Raw genomic sequence first — 18,889 nt, forward strand, 5'->3', positions numbered from 1 at the left:
GAATGTGTGACTGCGGGCTGTGACGCCCGGCCGGCACTTGAGGTCTGTGGTGGTACCATCAGCCATGTCACAGGCTTCAGGTATTTGGGTTCCGGGGTGGGCTCTGGTGTTGGAGACCTGGAGGGAGGAGGGGCGCTGGCCTGGGCGGCTTTCTGGAGGCTGGGCGCCTTTGGAGGGGCCCGTCCCTGCCGGTCGAAACAGGGGTCAAGCTGTTTCAGACGGCGTGTGTTGCTGTCTTTCTGTGCGGGTGCGAGTCGTGGGTGATTGCCAGGGACGTGGAGGACGGATCAATGCGTTTGCAGCGTCTTGCTGCAGAGTCATGTTGGACGTCGGGCGTGTGGATCGGATTCGGGGTGGGGCCATCTGCAGCCTGGCCGGCGCCACTCCACTGGTTGCCGGAGTCGGGATTCATCGGCTCAGATTTCTCGGCCATGTGCTGCGTCTTGGAGATGGCGAGCCTGTGAGAGAATATGCGCTTTGTATTCCACCACATGGGAAGAGGAAACCGGGACGGCCACGCACACTGTACTAACAGTGTGTCCAGCACCTCCTGGGAGATACTGATGGGATGCTGCAGCCAAACAAAATTGTTTTGCTTGCCCAAAATCGCATTAGTTGGAGAAAGCTCCGCAGCCGACTGATGATGATTGAAGTAATCCTGTGTGTAATTTTGGTTCATTTTGATGAACAAGATTTTAAGATATGACCTTGTGAAAATTGTAAGTTTCTTTTTGGCTTAGTGTATCAACCCCAATCATAAGTTTCAGCCTAATCGTGAGAATCAACTTAACCGTATAGGGTCATGATTTTTATGTTGGGCACCAGTTACGTTGCATGTGTATTTTCAAACAAATCACATGCTTTTACAGGTTTGGTACTATAACTTCAAAAGTTTACATTAGAACCCAATAAAAGTATATATTCTGAGAGCATATACTCAGACGATTTCAGAAACCATACATTGGGAGTAATTATACAGGGTGACCCATATAATATACAGGGTGTAACAAGCAAAATAAGAATGAAAATATTAATTCAGTTAGGGGTGTCGACGTACATTGATAATGTAAAGTTTTCACACATGTTTAATATAGTTTATTTAATTGCCCACCTAGCCATATGCAACTTTTAGCGGTCAAGTACTTCAATTATGTAGATATATGGTGGTCAAAAATCTGTCAATATTTATATACATTTCTTTAAAACACCCCTTATCTGGCACTGGAGATGCAAATTTTCATGATTGTGGCATGTAACTAGATGTACAATAAGCTCAACAATCCAGTTTTGAAAGTTAAAAGAGAATTCGACAAAGCGTTTTCGTAAAAATGGACTTTTTGAATCAAAATTTGTCGCAAACTTTCTATAATTTTACTAGTTTTTAGTTTGCTGAAGTAAAGAGGATCACAACCAAGGTCTGCTTAAAAAATTTGAGCCTTTTATCATGTTTCGTTTGTCCGTAGCATCCTTTTGAATCTTGCCTACATTAAATCCCTATTAAGTACATAGAGGTCAACGAACTTTATTAATGTAGCAACAAGTAATTAGTGATTTTTAATTGTCTAATTAACAAATACTGAGGCAATGAATGCTAAACATGATATCATTTGGCTGAGATCAAGTACAGAAACAAGTAGAAATCCATCAATAATGTTTATTGAAGATCATGTGGCGGAGGATCACCATTGTACAGCATTGTGATCCTCCGCCACCTATGATCCTCCGCCACATGAGCCACCTCTGACTAATTAGACTTAACGAGTTACAGTAATTAGTACAAATGAAAATCCTTAATTTTTGTTTCAGAAATTGAAAGACCAATGTCTAAGGAAAAAAATAGTACTAAACAAGCTCATAATAAATATCAAATAAACAAGCTACATGCATGTAAACTTCAAATTGTGAAAGCCTTTTGTTTTCGAACGAAAACAACTTATTTGCTATATATAATTTACATAAACATGATAAAATCTGAACTAATTTTTGTTTGCCATCGACTAGCTCAATATACAAAGGTATGCTCGACTTCGCTCGCTGCATTTAAGACATACCTCATACGATATGCCATCATGTAACAGTGATAATATTTGGTATGGTCAAATTTCAATAATTACGTCACAATTCATTTCGCATGCGCCCATCTCCCAAAAGCTTACACAAAAACATATCAAAAATCATGGAAAATCTAAGTGGTGATCAGTGTCTAATATGCATGAATCCAACATGGCCGGCTATAAAGGTGTGAAATGTTAATGCATTCCTCACGTCATAAGGATTCAGAAAAAGTACACTTTGACCTGTCTCAGTCCTTGAATTATAGGCCTATACAAAAAGGTCGAAGGTCGAAATATGTGGAAAATCACACTGGTCTCAACTTGTTCCTTTAGCAAAATCGCGACATTGGTCAACGTCAGTCAGCAGTAGTCAATGTATCATTGCACCCCCCCGACACACACACACACAGATCAGTGCATTCTGCTTACAGTGCGGGATAATACATTCAAAAATAGTGCAAACCCATTAATAATAGTGATTGGCTATAAAACCTTGATGTGTCAGATAGCTTAGGGGAGGGTCTTATTTGAAGCAGCTTATCTTCCTGAACATTTTGACACCTTTAAAAAAATAATCGGTTGAAAAATGAGTTGGTGCCGGCCAAAAACGACATACAAGGGGGGGGGTAATTTGGACCTTAATTTTCTACTTTTAAGCAAATATTGTGACATTAAAGATTATGTATTGTATATTTTGGTATTTCATAGATGAATTTAGGTCCAGGAAGGTCATTTATGCAATTTGTGTCGAACTCGAAAGAAAATGTTTGGTGTCTTTAAAATTGATGTTTTAGAGTAAAATCAGTCTGTGAGGGCGCTTTGTCATTTAATGGCCCTTTTCGCGCATACTTTTGTTCTCGCACTATTGCGATGGGTTTTGGTCTACTTATTTCCTCACAGCGTTGCAGAATAAAAAATAAAATAATCGTGCTGTCTATGTAATCAGGAAACTACAGAGGCGATAGTGTACATTTAAATTTGTCATTACTACTTCATGTTGATATACAAACAGTGCTATAAAGTTGTTTTACCAAGGAATGTGTTTGTATTAAAAGAAATAATTGTTTTACAACTTGGATGAACTAGAATTACTTTTATGCAAATCCGAAAATTGCAACAGATATTTTCATTGCTTTAATATTTAGCGGTATTGCCAGATTTTACATACAGTTGGGCTACATTAATAGCCTCATTATAGTTTTATTAATAACTTCCTACCCCTCCCAGTATCAAATGGTGCGTCCCTTAGTTTAATTCTTTCACTCCTCTGCTAATGATGACAAGTGAAAATCGAAGTAATACTGCATTAGGCCAAATAAAAAAATAAACATGTTTCACGTCCCCTCCCGCTTCCTTTTTGGAGGTTTCTTCAATTATATTTTTATATTTTGAAATTCAGTTATAACTTGTTAAAAATTATGTCTAGGATGTTGAGATGCTTTCTATAGCCTTCCCAATATATAAGAAACAATTTGGAAGGTTTTGAGATCATTAGAGGGGGCCTACCCCTCAGAACAACAAATAAAAAGAGGCCTCCTCCTTTTTGCAGGTATTATTGTGCACGCTAAAATAGCTCTAAATATGGGTATTTGTATCGATTCTGCGATACAAAATCCTCCTTTTTTTCAAAAACCTGGACGTCAAACATGTTTTTTATTTTACTTGGACTTATCAATATGGAACTACACCTTTATCTTGACAATTAATTTGCTCGCCCTATTCCTTTTAAAGGAATTTTTATTTAATTCATCATATACTCGAGATAATCATTGATTACACAGATTCTAAAATTTATAGCATTTTATCACATTTGGTGTGGCTGTAGCGCTCATTTTTAATCTAGGGGGAACCTGCCCATAGGAACATACAGGGGTCAACGAACTTTTGTATTACTTGTAATTCAATGGAAGCGGCTGTTCAAATATTTAAATCGGTACTACGCAAAAACAAAATAAGCTAGAAAGTTCAAACTTGGGGAGATTCTGTTAATTATAAATTGCTTTCATTTGGTCATAAAAAAGAACAAAATTTTAATAGGGGTGTATGCGAAACAGCTTTTAGGCTGAACAGCGCCCTCACGTCCTAAATTGGAGCTTTAACTCAAAATAAAAGATACAATTTTGGTAAAAATTTCATAAATTGGTCCAGTGGTCCTCAAACTATGTAAATTATCATTAAAAACCATCAAACAATATAAAAAAATTGCCGTAATATTCAAAATAGTGTAAAAGAGGGGGTCCAAAACCAATCACCTTCTACGTCGTTTTTTGGCCCGCACCAACTCATTTTTCAACCGATTATTTTTTTAAAGGTGTCAAAATGCTCAGGAGGATGAGCCGCTTAAAATAAGACCCTCTCCTAAGCTTTCTGAAACAGCACCCCTTTTTTCAGGCTGTTTAGCCTATGCCTATTAATAACGCTATTGACGACTTCTTGTCTCCCAATGGCTGTTTTATCACATGACTGCATGGGTTATTATATGTGCCTTGAACGCTACCATGACTGCGGTATTTTTTACAAATGCTGTCACTTATGTACTAATAATTACTTTTATGGACCGAAAAGAGTTATTGTTCAGCTTCACTTGTGCTCTTTTCACCTAATGCGCACTCAAAAGGCGGGAAAAGTGGGTCAAGATCGTCGCGGTGGTTGTTTCCCTTGCACGCTACCCTACCAAAAAGCAACTGAATAAAAGTTACTTATTTTTTGAAACATTGGATACCTTTAACAGAGGGTCGCTGATATCAGCGGACCAAAGTGCTAAAGTTTATTCCTTCGCACCTTTTACACCGAGATGATCCCTATCCATGTCACTTATCTTTTGTTTTAAATGAAGTTTACGCTATTAATTAATTGATTATCACCTACATTTTGTACTGTATCTATTTTAAAGGCGATTAAAATGTTCCTCGACAAACGTTCTACATCGCTACCAAAGTGGGTCGATACATGAAGCCAAATCGTGAAGCGATATTAGATTTTTCTGCGGAGAAGACCCTTCAGAGTGTGGATGATAGCCTGCGCTATCTAGGGTTAGACTACGTGGATATCATTCAGGTAATACTCCTAGGGTAATACTTTGTTCTCGGGGTTTGTATAGGCTTAACCACGGTGGCTTACAGATGCAATTAAGGAGCCAAAGAAAACTTGGTGTTGTCACGATCACTTACAAGTTCTTAGAAAGTCAGTGCGAATTTAATACCGTGAGTAGACAAAACAGAGTATAGATCCTAAGTATGTGCGTCTTGTAGTGACTCCTTCGGTAGCCTAATGATCTATAATAATTACTCTGTACCCCTCCTCTGGCACAAAATTTTGCAAAAGCCAATTTCAAATCGATGATTGCTCTCATATTCGAGCCTATATACGCCCTGATCCTAAACCCAATCATTATAACTCTGACTCTAATACTAACTGTGACCCTAACCCTGGCATGACCCTATAACACCAATCCTAACCATTACCTAATTCCTAACCCTAATCCAACGACATATTCCTAACCAAGCATACTCTAAAGTAACCGTAATTTTAACCCTTTTCGAACTATAAATGACTCTTCGGACTGTTCCGCCTTGTTTCCCCCCCCCCCAGTTTCCGAAGAATAAACCTAGATTAGGCTGATCAGGTCTCCATCATATTTTAATTTACAGGTACACGATAACCAGCATACGGATGCCATTGTAAACGAAACGCTACCAGCATTAGCAAAAGTGAGACAAGCTGGGAAAGCTCGGTTCATTGGACTTACGGGATATTCATTAAATGCTTTCAGGCACGTTTAATTTTGATAAAGTGACAGTAACCCTTTAGAACCAACTTCGTCTATACACCTATCCGACTTCGCCATTACTGCGGTGTCCCCGATGTAAAACTGCGGTGTCCCGAGGTCGGGGGTTCCATCCATTATTTATTGTGTGCTATACAGAATTGTGCCCGGGAATTGTACACAACAGTGATATTCAATACACAATCATGAGTATTGAATTACGAATTAAATCTCCCGCTCTGGTACATCTGTGTTGCCGTCAATAGAGGGCCAAATACAGTAAACGCTTCTCGGATTGGTGTATAGTTTGTCATTAATTTTTGAAAATGCATGTTTTGAATTTCATACCCTTTCAAATCTTCAAGGTTTAACTTTTCATTAATCCCCTAATCTAGGCAATGAAAATTGATTTTTTGGAGTTAAACGACCGCAGCTATTCCGACACGCCTTGCACCATTCGTGATGATGTAACAAGATTAAAGGATGACTCCGGCAATCACAACAGTATGCCTTATATTATCAGTTCGGGGGCACTCGTAATAACCAGACGTCTCTGATTTCAAAGACGGGTCAGTGATTTCACATACGGGGCACAGTGTCGGCGCCCTATACGATAAATATAAATTTAATACTCCGTTGGTGAGCGACGGGCGAGTGAAGGAGTTCTATCTGATTGGCTAGCAATCGATCGCTTATGTCGCTCAGTAGTCAACTACAAACTCAAAATGGAGCAATGTATTCAATTCGATTGAAATCGATTATTCTATTATTGACGTAGATAAAGAGAGTGATAGTGTGTCAATAATGTACATTGTATTGCACCTGGATTTTACATGCATTCCTTTATATAATTATTTTCTCTAAGAGTTGAATATTATCACAATTTTTACCGTGGATTTCAAATTTTTTACATCAAAATTGCAGTTAAACATATCCACAGCAAAATACCGGTCCTCACTAATTAGTGAATTTAATTTCCAGTTAGTGTATTTAAAATAAAACCTGTGATTTACCTGACAACAAATAAAATTTTCTTGCAATAGAAATATCATATGGGATACTGATATGGTAGGCCGCAACAGCCACAACGCGTAGCTGACTTTTTGCTCCGTGGAGCCAAATTGACCAATCATGTTAGAGTTTTTCATTACTCGGAGGTAAAACTGACCAATCAAGTACGACTTACTCATTACGTGAAGCGAATTTATTCATTAAGAATTTGCCAGACGAGCTTCACGTAGTTGCAAGATATCCTCGGTCACGAAAGTTATGATTCAAAAAGTAGTTTATGAAAAGTACGAACCGACTTATTATTAAGATGGACAAGAAACTCATACAGTATTGTACATAACTATATAGCTAGGCAGAGTGGTGGTAAACCATGCGCACAATTCTGCGATGTGCAGTGTATCGCCGGGAGCTAATTTGTACAACTTGCGCGGCGTGGCCTGCGGAATTCGACCTTCAGCAAACCAGTTCGGATTTACTTTATATACTAGTAGTAGGCCATACATACTGTAGTTACTGTCCGTTTTCCTATACACAATACTCAGTGCGCTCACCATTGACGCGTGACCTCTACAAATAGTGTATGTTAGAAGTATAGGCCATTGCCTAGTTGACGTCACTGTGTAAAAAATAACCGGCCAATATTTAAAGTATTTTCTGAAGTTCTAGAAAATATAGTTTTGTAACATGTCCTAAATTTTTAGCTAATTTAGGTGTTTGGAAATATTGGTACTTTTGTGTTTTAGGAAGGATATGTAAACGACAGATAACACCAAAAAATATGAAGAAATTATTTCTAAACCGTGTTAAGTCTGCAAACCATTATGCTTCTCATTTTCAAGAACGCTGGTTAACAATAAGCAGACTATTGTCTCATTTCGTAAACAAAAGCGCACACAGTATTGTTACCTTGCATTCGCTTTATAATCGTTCACCCAACTGAAACTATAATACCAGCTCATTGCTCATTGCACAGGTAAAACAGACACAAGTGCAGTGTGTATTTAACCAGAGAAGATCTGATGTAACATAGTTGAGCTGTTTTCATTGAGTGTTATCATGGGGTTTAAGTCCTTCAAAGGTCGTGGTGAATTCTACTGTAGACATGACTGCATCATGATTATTTTAAAGTCAACAACATTCAACAATATGATCACCGTGATAGTATGACAGTATCAGTACCGTGGGTGTCAGTGATCCTGGCCTGACACAGTAGACAAACAAACAAACAAATACGCCACACACATGACACATGCATGCAAGGTAACATTGACTATACACTAATCAAACAATGGTATTGATCCTGTACAACTGGTCGTGGTTTATTTACATTTGATTCATTTAAAATCCCCATAGAAAACATTAATTTTGGCAAGAGTTTTCTCTCTCTGGAACGAGGATGCATCCACTGGCTCCGCGTAATGAAAAGATCTAACATGATTGGTCAATTTAGCTCCGCGAAGCGAAAAGTAAGCTACGCGTAGCAGCTCCACGTTGTGGCGGTTACGGCCAGCCATATACTGATCATGCGAAAATCGTAAAAACATAGAATAGAAACAGTGTGGCAGACTCTCAAAATCTCACATTGTATGCTTAGCCTGAGTCACTCGGCCTATCTCGAACAAAATCACCATGCGTAGCTGTTGAAACACGTGAGGATTCATCGTACTATCACGGCAATTTTTGACACGAAGATATAGGGACGATGACGGTGTGCGGGGTCTGTTATATCACATACGTCGAGCTTTGTTGACAGCTCGGCACCCGATGCAGCACATCGGAACGAAGCTGAGTGTATTAGAATAAGCTTTCCTATGTTTAGAAAATATCTACCTGTGCAAAAATTATATCTATCTGTGCAAATTCTGACAAATGGTCCCAGAGCACACTTAGATTGCAATGGCCAAAATCAAATGTTTTGAAGTAAAAAAATTCCCAATTTTACTATCCAATTCATGAATTGGATAGTAAAATTGGCAGGCACTCAACATGGTCAACTTGGGCTAGCTACAACCCTGATAAGGCCTATACACAAAATTATTCCCACTGCGCTGGCACGTTCATCAAAATTACTTATATCGTTTGCGACTGGGTTTTGAAACTAGGGAGTATGTGATTTATGAGACGTCTCTGAAATATGATACTGTTATGTGACATGACGCTTCAAGAGTATTTGATATCAGAGACGTCTTTGAATTAGCAGTGCCCCCGAGCTGTTATACCAGGGCTACGACACTCAACTCATTTGCATAGCAAAATGACCCGTCTCCTCTGCAGCCAATTTGGTTCCGCTCCATCGAAATCAAGCTGGTCACGGAGGAGACTACCCTCCTTGTGTTTGTTCATTTGTGTATGGAGAGCCCATCTTGGAGTCCGTAATGACTTAGGCTACGCTCTCAGCTAGAGTCCGACGCTGCATTGCACTAGAAATACTTTTCTGTGAAATCGCTATAGAGCCAACCGGGAACACGTATTCGTTTTGAAAATATAGCATTAAAATTAGTATCACCCTTGTGGCCCCCGTGCAGTGGAAAACCTTAATTCTTTCATTAAAAGGAAATGAAAATTAAAAAAAACACGGATCTACCTGTGCACCTATAAAAATGAGCACAGCAATTTGTCTCAAATAATTATGAATGAATTTTAAGAAACATACGGGATGATGATGAACATTGACCTGACGCCATGATAGTAGGATCTATTAGTCGTTTTATATACAATGTATATACCGTATTGTCATAATACCAATATTTGTCATTATATATAATGAGTAATATTTAGCAACGTAAATGTGCAGTGCATATGCACAAACGAATACTGATCTTTATGATATTCAGGTTTTTGTACATCACATATAACATGTCACATAGGAGGTCATACGTGTTGACCTTCATCTATTGTATTTGTTCATCTGTGTATGGAGAGGATTAACGCCATTAAACGCCATTAAAACTCCATCAGTATAAGGGCGTATAGTTCAGTGAACTCACCGTATTGCTATTCCAAGTACTTTGATAATACAGATAATATGTATTAATGGGTCGAGGCGATTGCATTGAAAAACCTAATAAATTATTCATAACAGTTACGTAATCAATCGATAGTGTGGACACTTTTCATTTGCAAACCACCAAAATTCGTAATCTTTTAGCGTTGGAAAAGAAACCACGTGAATCGAGTGCCCTCTCAAGAATATCTGCTCTCTGCTTATACTATCAAGCACAAATCACATGGTTTTATTTAAAACAAACTCATATTGACCATAAAAATGAATAAAAACAGCCGGCTCTCAACACGCGATATTCAAAATTCCCCGCCGCCGAAATTGTCCAGCGCAATGACGTCGTGGTTATTTGTGCTCAATTGTTGTCAGCCTTCATTGTATTACTGGGACGTCACTGCACTCGATAATCTCGGCGCCTGGGAATTTTGAATATCGCGTGTTGAGAGACGGCTGTTTTAATTAGTTTTTATGGATAATATGAGTTTGTTTAAAATAAAACCACGTGATTCGTGCTTGGTAATTAATTTTCTAACATATAAGGCATAATGTTGTGATTGCAGGAGTCATATCGTTTAAATACCGTAGCAATAGGTTAAAACAATTTTTGAATATATCGCCCAGCACTACAAGCAGGTTGCACTTATCACCTGTGTATGTCTGCAATCATAGATTAAATGCAATACCGCTCTTTTCAACGGTACTAATCTTGCAGGTGCGAGTGATCAGCATGATATGGTTCAATGCAGAGGTATCGCGTGAACGTATTAGTGCATCGCGATATATTCAAAAATTGTTTTAACCTATTGCTAAGGTAGTTAATCCGGTTGTTACATCACTTCTACGGCGAATCAGTGATTTGGGAAATCAGATAAACCCTTCTTTTGCATTTTTTAATTGTCAATTAAAAATCAATTTTCAATTGGAAGTATTAAAGTCGATGTTGGAGGCGTTTATCCATTTGGACACTCGTCGCTCGGATGACATATCGCTCGGATGACATACCGACGTATCAGCTATTTTTGACAACATATCAATTTGTAAGCGCCCTCTAGCAAAGTCATAGTTCATTAAATTTACAACTGTATGACAAAACAGGCAAAAGTAGTAACTTTTTGCACAAGATTTGCAATTTAAAGAGAATTGGCCATTGCTCATTCTAATGAGGCTAGTATATGGACAATATAAGTGTGCCCTTTCATTTAATGACATAAAATTTGAAAAATATTGTGAGGAACACTTGAGGTTTTGACTTTTGAAACCTACATTTTGGTCAAAAATTGTGCTGTGGTACCGTAAACGTTCGCCTAATGGCGCTTTTGGATTCTTAGAAATGTGAGAGCGCCATCCTTGTAAAATCTCAACAGCATTAAGGGCTGGGGTATGAACGTTTGGACAGTATTTATTTTGGGACATTAGAGCACATCAGACATATCGAATTGCATTCTGAATACGAAGAATGTCATTCTGATAATAAATAATTTTGATTTTTTGAAATTCGTAATTTAATACACATTTTATGGCAAATCATTAAAAATTGATATTTTTGATATTTAACAGTACTTGAAGCAAACTTTATAAATCTGATGATTTATACTTAAAGTGTATGTAGGTGGGATGAAAAGCCGACGATCAATTGAAAATTTTGACCTTTCGTATTGAAGATATGGATTTTTTCCCAAAACACCAAAAAAATTAGGTCTTTTTGGGAAAAAATCCATATCTTCAATATGAAAGGTCAAAATTTTCAATTGACCGTCGGCTTTTTCCTTCCTGCTGCATACACTTTAAGAATATATCATTAGATTTATATAATTTACTTCGAGGACTGTTATATATCAAAAATTTGAAAAATATCAAATTTTTATAATTTGTCATAAAATTTGTATTATATTGTGATTTTCAAAAAATGAAAATTATTTGATATCAGAAAGACATGCTTCGTATTCAGAATGCAATTCGATAGGTCTGAGGTGCTCTCATGTCCCAAAAAAAATACTGTCGAAACGCAATAAACGCTCATTTTAGATCCCTTAAGGATACGTGTATGTTAAATTGAGCAACCTGGACATAATGCCTCAGAAAAAATATCGTGACATGACCCAATACTTTAGGTCACTAGGTTAGTTGCTAGAGCAGCAAATGTTTTGGGGTTTCTTCAGGTATTCTCTCTCTGGACTTAATTTGTAAATCGATTCATACGTTATACCTAACTCATTTTGGTAAATCTGTTTATAACATTGTAATTTCTTTATATTTGTTTAATATTCTTCAGTTCAAAATTACACCCTTCTATTGTCTGACCCGTTAGCTCAGTCGGTAGAGGGTGCGCCTTGAATGGTGAATGGTACTTGTTCGAATCTTGATTTCTGCCCCCACTTTATGTGAAGAAGGGTCAAGAAATGTTTTTGGATTTTGTCCCCATTTTACGAACGAATATTGTGAATTTTTTTAATTTAATTTTAATTTTCATATTTTTTTAAAATATATAGGCACTGCGAACAAACGGCAACAAAAACCGCTGAAAAAATTTGCTCCACCTGCTACCTATCAATGCGTGATATATTCCACTACATTTAACAGTTAAATGACCTTTGAAAAATAGAACGGCCTCAATGTTTCAAATTGTGTAACTACATTACTTTATTCATTAATGCATTATAAATGATCAGCTATTTTTTCTGTTCTTAAAGGGGCATTTCGTGATCCACAGCCTCATCCCCCACTTTTCCCAAAAAAGTTGAGATTTTTACACCACTGGATACCTCTGGCTACATAATGTTTATGTACCAAATATTTCTTGCAGATTAATTCGTTTAGCAAAAATATCGCCAAATTTGAATTTCGTTCTGGTGCACCAGAACGAAATTACAACACATTGTCTATGGAGCAGTGTAATACACATAATCATGCATAACTCGCAAACGCAAAATCGGAATCAACTGAAATTTTGGAAATAAGCTTTTTTCGTGGATATCTACTGAAAAATGTCATAAAAAGAGGATGCTAGGATCACAAAATCCTCCTTTAAAAGGATCGAACCCAAGTAGATCAGACCATTGATCATATAACTATCAGACCACGAAGTAGTTACGTAACTCCGTGATGGTATCGGAACCAAGCACTGTTTGTATGGCGATCATTACGATCACGCTATTTTGGTATGCCTTTTTTGTGTACTGATTGTTTCGATCGTGGTTCATTACTTAAGCGCGTGATCCCGTTGACATAGTAACATTACGTAACTTCGATACCGGGCTTCGATACTGAATAGTTGTTGAGTGCACATAATATGGAAAGCCATTGGGGTATTGTGTGCCTTCCAAAGCGCCTTATAACATGTTCTCATTGTGTTGTGGAATCCTAGCCAGTATTCAATGATAGCTATAGAGGCCTTGCGTTTATCGATTGGCTCCAAACAAAGGATTTGAACCGGTTTCTTCCCCGTAATCATGGCGCAGTGCAGTCCATTCAATCAAATGTTGTCATCAACCTATTTGATCGTAGTGCATTTTGTTATGTGTGTGAGACGAACTGTCGCGGTAGATGCAATCATGCTTTTGTTGAATGCATTTGAGTAGTCCGCCATATTTACAGGATGATTGATACGTCATATGCACAGCCTCTATTCAGTTGGTAGTTGTATGATTTTGTTCGTTCACTCATTCAAATTTTATTTATATCATTTGAAGACTGAGCCTATTATGATACATCCTCCGTTGAACAGTTTCAAACAAATATAGCTAGGGATTATTGGGGCAGAGGTTATCTTTTGAATCCTCTTAGAGGGCTATCATTTTTTTCGGAAGGGGGGGGGGTCCCACATTTACAAAAAGGCTGCGTCAATAAAATTGCGCTCCCCCTATTTCGGCAACAAAATTTTATGATCCCAAACCCCAAAATTGTATTGAAATCAGTCTTTTGAATAAAATAACACACTTTCTGTGGTCATCGTGTGACTCCTACATTTTGGTCATAAAACATTTTATGACCCCTCCTATTATTCTTTCCAAGACTTTATGACCCCCCCTTTCGAATAAAATGATATACCTCTTATGACCACTGATGCATAGGCAAGGACACTCGCGCGAATTGAAAGACTTGTCGCACGCGACAGTTCGTCTCACACACATAACAAATGCCTATACATTCAAATAGGTTCATTACAACATTTGATTGAATGGATTGAGTTACTCTAAAATGAAACGATAAAAACAAAGAATCATGAAAAAAGACACATACAAGATAAGATAATAAAATTATATAAACAATGTTAAAGATAAAATCAAGAAAATCGGGAATAAAATTTCCTCAAATCAGAAAAAAACAAACATTGACAGACATCATAATCTGTCAGAAATTACTGCATGAGATTCGAACCATCAATCTTCTCCACAAGTTCTCTTTATCCTCGCACTATAGTCTAATGCTCTGCTCACTGGGCCACAACGTATCAGGTGAATGATTACCGCATTATCATGAACAAGTTTGTTCGATCTTGTTCATAATTGTATGTGTCGATAGGTTTCACCCTTTAACTACACGTACCCTTAATGATCAGTGATAATAGTCGGCTTTTACAGGGATGGCGCTCTCTCATTTCCATGAACTCCATAGCGCCATTAGGCGAACGTTTACGGTATGTCCATACTAGCGTCACTAGAATGAGCAATGGCCAATTCTCTTTAAATTGCCAATCTTGTGCAAAAAGTTACTATTTTCGCCTGTTTTGTCATACGGTTGTAAATTCAATGAACTATGACTTTGCTAAAGAGCGCTTACAAATTGATATGTACGCCACTATGTCGTAAATATGTGGCATACGCCACTATTTCGGTAAATCGCGGCTGTGTGGCTAATACAGATATGAATTCAACAATGACTGGACATAATTGACGTATCACGTGTCGTATGTCAATTTAACCATTTTTCAAAAAATTTACCATACTGGCGTATAAGTTTAATGATTAGTTACAATTAATTGGTGAACGACAACAATGTATTTTCATTAAATATAACTTAAATATCTATTTTTCATATCCATTCAAGAAAAGGAGACATTTTAATCGAGTCGAGGTAATGTATGACAAACGGGTAAAAGTTGCAAAAATATTTCAAATGCAATTTTATCTCATAATGGCCATTTTCGTGATACGTCATTATTTCATCCGAGCGAATTCATACACACAATAACTTCACTGATATATCATATTTTCAGTACTTTTTGTTGTTTTTCATATGAAACAAATACATGGTGTGAAAAGTATTAACTTATCCTTCACCGATGGTGCTCTTTAGTGCCTGTCTTGTAGGACTACATTTCCTTTGGATCTTATTTTGATTTGCTTCGGTTCTTCTTTCAGGGATATCATAGAAAGAAGCACAGTTAAGATAGATACTATCTTGACATTTGCTCACCTGACGATGCATGATACCACTCTACTTGGCCATTTATCATACTTCAAGGTAAGTTAGTGTGTAATTGCTATAAATGCATATATAAAAAGACAAACTACCATACAGAGAAAATAGAATCCAGTAAAATGACAATCGCGACAAAATGAGCAAGAATGAAAGTGGAGGAGTCCAGCAGGTGCGATCCGGGTGCCATCACAAACTGTCGAGAAGCTGATCTTTGGATATAGCTGGAGAGGAAGGCCATTGCTGAGCACGAGTGGCCCAACATTGTCCGGGTAATGAGCTCACGGGATTCAACTACAACAGGAAACAAAGTTACGCGTTCCTGAAAAACAATAATTTTGACCATCCAATTTTGATGTTTCTTCTTGATTTTTATGGGTTTAACGTTAAAGTGGTTCTTTTGATATTGATGTTGGGTCCCATGGAACTCCCCCCCCCTGGGGGTGGGGGATTTTCGAACATATTCGTACGGGGACATGCCACGCGAACTTTCGGATGTTAACTTTCACTATATTTTTGCAACCCATCAGTATACCAATTTATGTTACAAATACCACCCAAAAAGCACACAAATTTGCCCAAATTGGTTGCTTTTAAGGGCACTTTTGCCCAAATATGCCAAATTGGGCGCATTGGCTTCCATTTAAAACCTACCTATCGATATACCAAATCGCTGAAAAGGTATTCCAAAACCGTGACACATCCCCATAAACTTTCAACCAGGAAGACCCCCCCCCCCCCGGTACACCCCCTCACCACAAGCGAGGAAAAAGGTACCTTGATCACTTTTACCATGCTTACATATTAATTTCCATTCCGCTTCTAAACCATTAATTAGGAAAAAGGAGTTGGTGTTATCAATGCGTCACCGTTTGCGTTAGGAATGCTTACACCACACGGCCCTCAACCATGGCACACAGCACCTGCACCACACATCAAGGAGAATTGTAGGAAAGCAGTTGATTACTGTCAAAGCGATGGAATTGATATTACCAAGTTAGCGCTACACTACACACTTTCCCACAATGCAGTGCCGATTACAGTTATTGGTACGTCGAGCCCTGAAGAGATGAAGACCAACATCGGGAACGCTTGTGGTTCTTTGACATCTGTCGAATCTGAAACAATGGAATATGTACTTGAAAAGTAAGAAATTAATTGATTGCCTTGTTGTATCCTTAATATGGATTTTGATTAGTTTATCCTGCGTATTTTCATATTTGATCAAGTCCGGGCGAGTAGGATGGCAGGAGCCATTATGTCCATTTAATAGCCATTTAACGAAAACAATGCAGTGGAGAAGAAACGAAAAAAGGAAAGAAGATGAACAAAGAAGTTGGTGCTTTCCCCCAGGTTTTGACCCAGGACCCCTCACGTGCCAAACACTCCATATCGGCGAAGTGTAGCTACGGGTGTTTCGCTAGCCCGGCCAACGAAACCGTGCTTTGGCCCTCTATGACTTTTGCATACGTAGCTAGCATCACGTGGGATGCACACAGTGGTGGTTTTGCTTTCAATTGTAAGATATGTGGAGGAAATTATAAGCCTACTCCTGATATCAAGCCTTAGTATCTAATTTAAATTACATAAAATACATATTATTTTAGCCAAAAATGAAGGTGAATTTTGCTATTTGAAGGGCTAGTGTGCGCGAAGGGCGCACAATTTTACAATTTTACCCTATGTTGGCCCAAAACATGGGCTAAAAAGGAATTTTTGGGCCCTGGGCCCAGGCCCATCTGGCCAAATGGTAAATCCAGCCTGATTGCAGCGGCTAATCGCAGCGGGGAAAAGAAAACGCAGCATTCGTCGCTGCGAAAAAATTTCACTCGAAAAACGTAATATTATAGGTCTTTACTGACCCTTAATCCTATTTTGCACGAATGATATGTTTGCACCTTCTTTTTTCAGATTTATGCGTCCATTGAATAACGAGAATTGGGATAATGTCAACCAATCGTATACATTGAGGTAGTCTGTCAGTCAGCAATGAAGTTGGATAACACTTTCATCTTAATGATAACTTAAAGACTTGAACCTGGTAAAAAGCACTACACTAAAAATGAAGAACTTAATAAAGTGATACTGATAATGTAAATAAAAACTGAGGCTGAGAATTGGAATGAAGAAGTTAACAAAATCAGTCAATGTAGTAACTATAGAATCTATAAAACAAGTCTTCAATTTGAAAATTATATCAAAACTCTTGACCAGAATGATCGTATCAAACTTTGCAAATTTAGATGTGGTAACCACAAACTTCCCATCACCACTGGGAGGTACCAAGGTATCCCCAAAGAAGAACGTTTGTGCCCTCTATGCACAAAACATCAAGTGGGTGACGAATTTTACTATCTTTTTGAGTGCCCATCGTTGTCTAACGAAAGAGATAAATATTTGACAGCACAATTCAGGCATAGACCAAACATGTTGACAAAATTGCATCGCTTTTGAACTCTCAAAAAGACAGTGAAATGGTCAATCTGGCCAAATTCTGCAAATATATTATGAAAAATTTTGAGTAACCTATTATTATGTATTGTCGTATATTTTGAAGTCGTAAAATTGAAACGGTATTATCTTATATGTATTTTATTTTATCTATTTGGATTTGGATTTGGATTATATATTTGGATTTGGTTGTGTGTGTATGTACGTATATCTAATGACTGTATGGTTGATTATATTCTCTCATACCTTTTTGAAGGTAGTTACAGAGTTTAATAAAACTTGTAAACTTGCTTATTAGCACCCTTCGGTGGTTCTGCATAGTCAGTGACCTAAATACCCATTCTCACCGTAACGCATTTCTTGTGAGGTGCACATGCAGAACTTACGGTAACTTTTTGTAACAATTTCTAGAAATAAGAGAAAACCTGAAAAAATATCCCAATCGTGCAGCGTCCCTTAAAGTTGCAGAATCAAAATTTACTAAGGATTTCATAAAATGGTACGTATCCTTCGAATCTCAGGATTCTCGCTATTGCATGCATGCATGCAATAGGAGAAATGATTGCTTCCTGTACCGGCCGGTATTTCCATGAAATGCTCATCGTTTTTGTTCCTCTTGATGTACTTTTTACGTACATGCGCGTTTAGGGTTCCCATCAGCTAGATGCGCTCAATCATACATGATGTATAATTGAAGATCGAACTAGACTAATTTGGGGTGACGTCAGGGCAAGGGCGTGACGTGATTGGTTACTGACCTGCGCAGTACGGCATTTTTGGTGTGGTTGACAGGACGTCATACGCAAACTAGTCTTTTTTTTTTTAAAATTCGGTCTTCAATTATAGAAACCTTGTATTACTCTTTAATCCCAGGGTCGTGATAAATCTTTAAAAACTAAAACCGCCAATAAAAAATTTCCGTTTTCTCTCTTACATGTCTTATGTAACCCTTCTCTGAAAGTCTTAAAGCTAACAGTTTGGCATGGCTGGTTTTATAGTTTTTATAAAGATTTAAATTGACAATTGACTGACTGGGTTTATAGTCTTTTGATGTAGGCTAATTGATAAAGTTGTGGTAAAAGGCCATTTTACAGTTTTCAGAATGAAAGTATTGAGAATCACAGACCGTAAAGACCCAATGCGACAAGACTTTTCTTTGTGAAGTTATCGGATATCGAAGACGAACCG

General features: G+C 37.8%; 1 protein-coding gene across 2 annotated transcripts; it reads left to right on the plus strand.

Annotated features, from left to right (window-relative positions):
• The first annotated feature begins 4,977 nt into the window (after window positions 1-4,977).
• LOC140143346 (uncharacterized) lies at window positions 4,978-17,239 on the plus strand. Of its 2 annotated transcripts, XM_072165201.1 has the most exons (4): window positions 4,978-5,111; window positions 15,193-15,295; window positions 16,089-16,396; window positions 17,162-17,239. In XM_072165201.1, exons 2-4 carry the CDS (start codon window positions 15,254-15,256, stop codon window positions 17,223-17,225), a joined length of 414 nt encoding a protein of 137 aa, XP_072021302.1. In that variant the 5' UTR covers window positions 4,978-5,111; window positions 15,193-15,253; the 3' UTR covers window positions 17,226-17,239. The 2 variants fall into 2 exon arrangements, 1 of the variants encoding a protein (XP_072021302.1); XR_011857741.1 differs by lacking the exons at window positions 15,193-15,295; window positions 16,089-16,396; window positions 17,162-17,239 and adding an exon at window positions 5,705-5,821.
• Window positions 17,240-18,889: the final 1,650 nt, after the last annotated feature.

The sequence above is a fragment of the Amphiura filiformis genome, unplaced genomic scaffold (genome assembly GCF_039555335.1).
Source record: "Amphiura filiformis unplaced genomic scaffold, Afil_fr2py scaffold_21, whole genome shotgun sequence".
In the NCBI taxonomy this organism is placed as follows: domain Eukaryota; kingdom Metazoa; phylum Echinodermata; class Ophiuroidea; order Amphilepidida; family Amphiuridae; genus Amphiura; species Amphiura filiformis.

What these genes read in the sequence shown, in the direction of transcription:
- LOC140143346 (XM_072165201.1), top strand. Translation starts at nt 15,254, where the DNA reads ATGCATGATACCACTCTACTTGGCCATTTATCATACTTCAAG. An exon ending in GCCATTTATCATACTTCAAG is followed by an intron (nt 15,296 to 16,088) that starts GTAAGTTAGTGT and finishes ACCATTAATTAG; the next exon opens with GAAAAAGGAGTTGGTGTTAT. An exon ending in ATGGAATATGTACTTGAAAA is followed by an intron (nt 16,397 to 17,161) that starts GTAAGAAATTAA and finishes TTCTTTTTTCAG; the next exon opens with ATTTATGCGTCCATTGAATA.